At 40.4% G+C, this 8,323-nt stretch overlaps 1 protein-coding gene across 1 annotated transcript; it reads left to right on the top strand.

Annotated features, from left to right (window-relative positions):
- The first annotated feature begins 1,230 nt into the window (after positions 1-1,230).
- LOC136262017 (52 kDa repressor of the inhibitor of the protein kinase-like) lies at positions 1,231-4,937 on the top strand. Its single transcript, XM_066056146.1, has one exon. It carries the CDS (start codon positions 2,103-2,105, stop codon positions 4,398-4,400), a length of 2,298 nt encoding a protein of 765 aa, XP_065912218.1. The 5' UTR covers positions 1,231-2,102; the 3' UTR covers positions 4,401-4,937.
- The last annotated feature ends 3,386 nt before the right edge of the window (positions 4,938-8,323 follow it).

Raw genomic sequence — 8,323 nt, 5'->3', positions numbered from 1 at the left:
TGAGATGTAGCTCATGTTTGAGTACCAACTTGAGCGCTACCAACATAGCTCATGTCTGGCTACAACTACTGATGTAGCTCATGTCTGGGTGCCACTGACAGCTCATGTCTGGGTGTTACTGACATAATTATTGAGTGCTACTGATGTCACTCAGGTTATTACCAACATACCTCATGTTTGAGTGCTACCGATGTAGTTCATATTTGACTGCTACCAATGTATTTTTCTACAGTTGTGACTCATGTTTGAGTGCTACTGACATAGCTCATGTGTAAATGCTTTTAACTTACCACATTTGAGTGCTACCGATGTACCGACGTAGCTCATGTCTGGGTATTACCAATGTAGCTTATGTCTGAGTGCTACTGATGTATAGTAGTTCAGTTTGAGTGCTACTGACATAGCACATGTTTAAGTGCTACTGACATAGCTCATGTTTCAGTACCAACTTACCTCATTAGAGTGCTACCAACATAGCTCATCTCTGGGTGCTATACGTGTCTGGCTACTAGTGATGTAGTTCATGTCTGGGTGTTACTGACATATTGAGTGCTACTGATGTAACTCAGGTTTGGGTACTACTGACGTAGCTCATGTTTGCAACATAGCTAGTGTTTGACTGAGTGCTACCAATGTAGCTCAAGTTTGAGTGCTACCATTGTAGCTCATGTGTGAGTGCTACCCAACATGGCTCACATTGTGAGATGTAGCTGATGTTTGAGTACCAACTTACCTCATTTGAGCGCTACCAACATAGTTCATGTCTTAGTGCTACTAACAGATCGTGTCTGGGTGTTAATAACAAATTGAATGCTACTGACAGCTTAAGTCTAGGTGTTAATGACATGTTGAGTGCTACTGATGTAGCTCAGGTTTGAGTACTACTGATGTAGCTCATGTTCGAGTACTATTGACATAGCTCATGTGTGAGTCCTACCGATGTAGCTCATGTGTGAGTGCTGCCAATGTAGCTGATGTTTGAGTGCTACTACCGATGTAGCTGGTGTTTGAGTGCTACCGACATAGCTGGTGTTTGAGTGCTGCCAACGTAGCTGATGTTTGAGTGCTACTGAAGTAGCTGATGTTTGAGTGCTACCAACATAGCTGATGCGAGTGCTACTGACGTAGCTGATGTTTGAGTGCTACCGATGTAGCTGGTGTTTGAGTGCTACCGACGTAGCTGATGTTTGAGTGCTACCGACGTAGCTGATGTTTGAGTGCAGGCCCGTAGCCAAGGGGGGTTCGGTAGGTTCGGACGAACCGCCCTCTTGGGAAAAAGGTCCACAATTTCAGTAAAAAGGTCCACAATTCCAAGTCCATATAAGTCTACAGCAAACTGGAATCGATTCCTTAAAGTCCCCAAATCGCTAAAGCTGATAACAATCGATTGTGGTTTTACATTATACACGTGATTTAACACCTTATGTAAACAACGGTGATGGGACGCGCGAAACAGAAAGAGCGTGAGAGGAAGCGGTCAGCTTCTTCCTGTCAGCGACTAGATAAACTTTTTGCGAAGAAGAGCAAGGTATTTGAAGAAGAGGTGATTGCAATTGATAGTAATTCTGACGACGATTCCGCTGAAGATGTTTTGACCAGCTCTACTCCCTCCTTACCTTCTGGTAATATAGCTAGCTAGCTATATAGTTAGCTTGCTATAGTGAATAGATAGTAGATAAACATTCTAATTCTCGTAAATGCAAGTATTAAATTACCCGGTTTTGAGTGTAAAATGATTCTACTGTGCTCATGCAAACGTGGCGTGGCTTGTGCCTGTCAGTTATCTACTATACAACAGACTGTCAGTTACTGATTACTCCAGGATGCTGTAATTCAATGCACAACATATAAACAATAGATTGTGCTAATAATTTTAATTGTCATTAAATTATCAACTCAGTATACCATGTATAGTAGAAATACAGTGTAATGTATAGTATGAGTACGTAATACGTAGTATGAAACTGATGGCTCACAATAAATCATTCTTCTAATCTATTATAGGAACGGAAGTCATTTTAAATCCGGTTGAAGATATTACCAGTAGCCATACTCCACCATCACTACTTACCCCTGCATCATCATCAGCTTCTGAGTCTCAAATGGTGAAAGCAACTGATGTGCCACAACCTAGCAAAACACCAAGCCTTGTCCAAATGGACATTGGCATAATCTATTCTAAGGCTACGTCACCTGCTGATTTTTCTGCTGCAGTGCACTCGCTGACGGTGGCTGAAAAGTATGAATTGCTTACAAACCATAAAATTCCACACAAGGACCATGCATTTCCAACACAGCATGTTGGTGGTTGCAATCGCAGTTTCAAACCTGCATGGCTTTCACTGCATCCTTGGATGGTGTACAGTGAGCAGGTTGATGGAGTATTCTGCATCATATGTGCCATTTTCTGCACTGATTTGTCCAAAGGAAGCTTTGTTAACAAGCCATTCCATGCATGGAACAAAAAAAGTGAAAAGGCTAAGGAGCATGAAAATTCTTTGTATCATCAAAAGTGCATGGAACTGGCTGATAGCTTCAAATATAATGTTGAGCATCCGGATGTCTCCATCACATCTCAGGTAGATGCTCGCAAAGCTGCAAATATCGAACGCAACCGTAGCATTCTGAAATCTTTGGCTAGCGCTGTGCTGTTTTGTGGCAAACAGTGCATAGCCTTGCGAGGAGATGCAGAGAAACCTGAAACACCAGGTAATCCAGGAAATTTTCTTGCTCTACTAAAATTGCTAGCTACAAATGATGATATATTAAGGAAACATCTGGAAACTCCTGCAATGAGAAATGCAACATACATCTCTCCTCAAAGTCAGAATGATTTGATTGAGGTTATAGGTGAGCAAATATTCCAAGGCATAGTAGATGATGTCAATGCATCTCCATTTTATGCTATTCTGGCAGATGAGGTAACATCCCACAATGTGGAGTACCTAGCTTTATGTGTCAGATTTTTTGATCATAAGCAGAATACAATCAGGGAAGAATTTTTGGCATTTCTGCCCTTAGTAAGAATAACAGGTGAGGCAATTTCTGCTGTCATATTAGGCTTCTTAAGTAAGAACCAAATTCCAGCATCAAACATGCGTGGTCAGGGGTATGATGGTGCTAGCAACATGGCTTCAGATTCGGTAGGTGTCCAAGCACGTATTAAGCAGGCAGCCCCATTAGCTACGTATGTACATTGTAATGGCCATTGTCTTAATTTAGTTATCAGCAAAAGTTGTAAATTACCACAAGTACGCAATGTTCTTGATCGGATGCAAAGCTGCAGTAAGTTTTTTCTGTACAGTCCAAAGCGAATGGGTGTTTTAGAACTCATTATAAGGCAAAATGTGGTTGATGAGACAAGAAGAAAACCCTTGTTGGATGTTTGCAGGACCAGATGGGCAGAACGGCAGAGTGCTTATCAACACTTCTATCAGGCATATGTGTTCATTACTGAGGCTTTGGAGCTGATCGGCTACAAACGGCACATGGAAAAGTATGGCACCACCTATTCAGATTGGGGTACAACAAGCCGTAGTGATGCACAACAACTGCTAGCAGGAATCATCAGCTTTGAATTTATTGTAGTCTTTCTTACAACTTACCAATATCTCTCACACTTAGCTGGTATCACAGTAAAGCTACAGAAACGTACACTTGATATTATTGAAGCTCATGAAGAAATTACAGAGATTACCAAAACTTACAGCCTTGAGCGGAAAAATGTTGACTCTGGGTTTGCTAAGATATTTGAACACAGCAAAAGAGTTGCAGAAAAAGTAGATTGCACCATTCAAATGCCACGCATTGCCTCTAGGCAGAAGCATCGTAGCAATGCTGCAGCAGATAATCCTTGTGAATACTTTCAAAGGAATGTAGCAATACCACTGCTGGACCACATAATTTCTTTCTTGGACCAGCAGTTCTGTGATTCATCTGTTACTGCTATTATGCTGTTAGGGCTTGTGCCATCTATTCTTTGCAGAAAGAATATTAACCTTGAAACAGCTGTTTCCAAATACAGTGCAGATCTTCCATCCCCAGAACTATTCCAAATGGAACTTAAGCGTTGGAAAAATCGCTATACTGGTAAGAAAACCAGAGAAAGACCATCATCAGCTGGAGAAGCACTAAAGGAGTGTGACAAGGATATGTTTCCCAACATATTTGTACTTTTACAGATTGCTTGTACCATTCCAGTAACATCCTGCGAATGTGAGAGGAGTGCAAGTGGATTGAGGCGTTTAAATAATTTTCTAAGGGCATCAATGGGAAAAGATCGGCTCTCCCATTTGGCATTAATGCATATACACTATGACACTCCAATAGATCTTGACAGTGTAGTAGATACTTTTGCCACACAACATCCACGTAGACTCGAGCTGGATTCACTGCCCTGAAATTCACATAATTATTATTATGATTTGGCACTTGTAACATTTTTTTAAACCACTTACAGTTTAATAGCGATAACAATTAACACTTTTATAGTGTACAAATTCTCTATCATGATAATATTATTATGTGTATAACTACATAGTCCCTTGTTGCAATGCATATGGTACAAAATTGACACATCAGTAAAAATCGTGCTATTTTAGTGGCTGAAATGTCACCAAATTCAGTCTTTTAGCATGTATTCCTTAAAAAATTTCCTGGGGGGGCATGCCCCCAGACCCCCCTAGTTTTAGCATGCTTCGCATGCTGGGTGTGCTTCGCACACCATATCACACCATATGCATAATTATGGTGCAGAATTAGTAAATAATTGTGCTATTTTAGTGGCTCAAATTCAGTCTTTCAGCATGAATTTTTTTTTAATTTCCTGGGGGAGCATGCCCCCAGACCCCACTAGTTTTGTGCGCTTCGCACACCTCAGCATCACACTAAAAGGTCCACTTTTTCTTCAAAAGAACCTACCAACCTAAAGGTCTGCCTACGGCCCTGGAGTGCTACTGATGTAGCTGATGTGAGTGCTACTGAAGTAGCTGATGTTTGAGTGCTACCAACGTAGCTGATGTGAGTGCTACTGATGTTCGAGTGCTACCGACGTAGCTGATGTTTGAGTGCTACTGAAGTAGCTGATGTTTGAGTGCTACCAACGTAGCTGAAGCCTGATGTGAGTGATACCGACGTAGCTGGTATTTGAGTGCTACCGACGTAGCTGATGTTTGAGTACTACTGATGTAGCTGATGTTTGAGTGCTACCAACGTAGCTGATGTGAGTGCTACCGACGTAGCTGATGTGAGTGCTACCGACATAGCTGATGTGACTGCTACCGACGTAGCTGCCAATCCACCTGTCCCCACTGAACCAGGTCTAGCTATCATTCCCCTTTTCCCTCCCTCCTAGGGGCTATACTTTAAAATGTGGAATCCAACCAGCTTAATTTGCGGTGAACCAATCCATAAATTCCTTTCAAAAGAAAATTCCAGCAACCTTACCCGCGGCGATTACCGATATAAGAGTAGTGTTACTGAGATGATAAATACACTAAGATGGAACAGCCTGCACAGCCGTAGATACTCTCAGATTACAAATGATGTATAATACCCACCATATAATAGACTTAAAACTACCTAACTATATCAACTACAATCCAGGAATTACTAGAGGCCATGATTACAAACTTACTGTACCCTTTACACGGATTGATCCATACAAGTTTAGCTTTTTCCCAGACACCATTGCATTATGGAACAAATTACCAACTAAAATAGTTAAACGCTACTTCAACTGACTCTTTTACTTACTTACTTAATATTAATTAATTTTGTACATATATTGCACTTATGGCATACTCGCTTGCGAGGTTTTGCAATTATCATAATAAAAAATAATAATTTGCGGTCAACCAATCCATAAATTCCTTTCAAAAGAAAATTCCAGCAACCTTACCCTAAAAAGGCCAGGTACCCTCTACGCCTACCTCCAGGATGTACTATATTTCACTCCCTTCCTGTGTGAAGGGAGGAGAATGAGTATAAAATCGATGACTGGTTAGTGGGGACTTCCGGTGGTAGGTGATAACTCACTCGGCGAGACGATACTGGAGCATCTACCGATAGAATCAGTTGTGATCTGTGTGTGCCACCGCGGCTAGAGCACTATTGATCAAGCTAGTGCCGGAAACTTTTTTGGGTCCTACATATATTTACTTAAAAACGTAATGAATTCCTTGATATATACGGGGAAACTTTAAGTAAGGTACTCCATATCTATTACGGGATAACTTTAAGTAAGCAACGCCACTTATATTACGGGGAAATTTTAAGTAAGCAACTCCATACCTTATACGGGGAACTTTTAAGTACTTTTCAAAAGATCACATGATCCATTAACCTTAGTGTAGACGTGCAAGACAAAATGGCGAATAGATGGTGCCTTTGCGGCATCCGGAATAGCTGAGAATTGGTATCACACTAATTCCTGACATCCAGTTGTGGTAAGCTAGTAATTATACACCTATAATTTGTATCACCTAGTACCCAGGGGTGATTTTTTGAAAGGGGGGCTAAGCTGGACAGGGACATAGGTAATTAGCCAGACATCAGAAGATACCAAGCCTTCTCACAAGGCCCTAGTTGTAAGATTCATGTAGTATCCATGGTAAAATTAGCTATTTGGAATCAAGGGCGGATACAGGGGGGGTCAAAGGGGGCTCTTGACCCTCCAAAAATTATTAGTATACCAAGATCGAGATACTCTAATAGAGCAGTCACTCTAATAAAGCAGTCACAGTATTAGAACAGTGTGTAGTGAGCTATTTAAGGATTTTTATGTACTTTACCAGCTATAAATGCGTGGTTGGTGAGGTGGGCAGCTATTGTCAGCTAGTTGTGACCTTTTTTTTTTTGGTCTCACCTTATCAAACCAGAAACAATGTAGTGCCTCAGTTAAATTTTGACCCCCACTTTCCATAAGTCTGGATCTGCCCCTGTTTGGAATAATGACTACATTAGTGTGCAAACCAACCTAGGGGGTCTGTGGGCATTCCCCCCAGGAAATGTTTGAAAATTAGGCCCTCTAAAGGTGAATCTGAGAGTATTTTAGCAGTTTTTCAGTGGAAAATAATGGAAGTTTATTATTTTATCATTCAAATTTTACCTTTCCGTTAAATCAAGACGGATTGCAATATGCATTGAGTATAGCTATCATGCATTCCTTTTTACTTGGAGCTACCAAGCTTTTAGATATAGCTAGCTATATGCCATAATGCATCAGCTCCTCTTAGCCATGCCTAAATCTGTGAAGCAGAAACATGTATAGCTAAGTAGTAGTGGTGTTGAACGTCACAACTATGATGCATGCTCCTTAGCCTATTTGTTAGCCATAAAACCAATGAAGTGTACTGAAAATGGAATGCAATGAAGGGTACTAGTAGCTATTAGCTAGTCCACTGGCAATCCTTAGCAAAGTGCAACTATATTTGCATTTATGGACTTTCTGAATTTATTATTGTGATAGTCAATTTATTAGATCTGCCAGGTTATGAAGACTGAACTATAGGCTAGTTACAAATGCCAGCACCATAACCCACAGCATGGGGTCATATCAGAAGGTAACTGATACATATTTTATATTTAAAGCAAAGTGGGTGAATATGCTATAGCTGCCTTATGAGACTGCAAATTTCCAAAGACTACAGTTTGCTAAATGGCTGAATTGGTATCTACATATTATACTGAAGCTGATAAATCTAACCAATTAAACCAACTAACACTTTTTAAATCATATAATTTAATTTTAAATATAAAAACCACACTAATCACCTCTTATAGCCACACTGCTAATCATTTGAATAAAACAAAACCCACAATTACAACTTTTGTAACTGGAGATGCAACCTACAATCGAAACTTGTTTTTGAAGAACTTATAGGAAAAGGAAGCTATATTCTACTGGAACAGAGTTGAACAATAGGTATAGTTACATAGACATTATTTGTGTTGGTAGTGATGTATATAGTTCCTGAAATAATGATACACACAGAAGATATAGGGTTTTATTAGCTAAGTACTAAGGAAGGGGGGCTACAGCCACCTTAGCCCACCCACTCCCTAAATCCGCCTCTGGTACCCACAGTACAGAGGGAATTAGCTATATGGAGATTCACTATTTATAATGGCCTTTGGCATTAGTTTTCTTGGCTTCGTGTTAGTTCTTTGGAATTACTTCAAAGTTGGGAAGGGAAACGGTGGGGCATTTTCCACTTCGATTAGTGAATCCCTACTCATTCCTCACCCTGCCCATACTGTGTTAGGGGGATAGGCATTATGGGAATAAAATTAATGTAGTTGTACATTTGATAATCATAATGGC

Source organism: Dysidea avara, chromosome 7, assembly GCF_963678975.1.
Source record: "Dysidea avara chromosome 7, odDysAvar1.4, whole genome shotgun sequence".
NCBI classification, from domain to species: Eukaryota; Metazoa; Porifera; class Demospongiae; order Dictyoceratida; family Dysideidae; genus Dysidea; species Dysidea avara.
This window is presented reverse-complemented; position numbering and strand designations above follow the sequence as displayed.

Bases quoted from the DNA above. Each gene is read 5' to 3' on its own strand.
- LOC136262017 (XM_066056146.1), top strand. From the start codon at position 2,103: ATGGTGAAAGCAACTGATGTGCCACAACCTAGCAAAACACCAAGCCTT.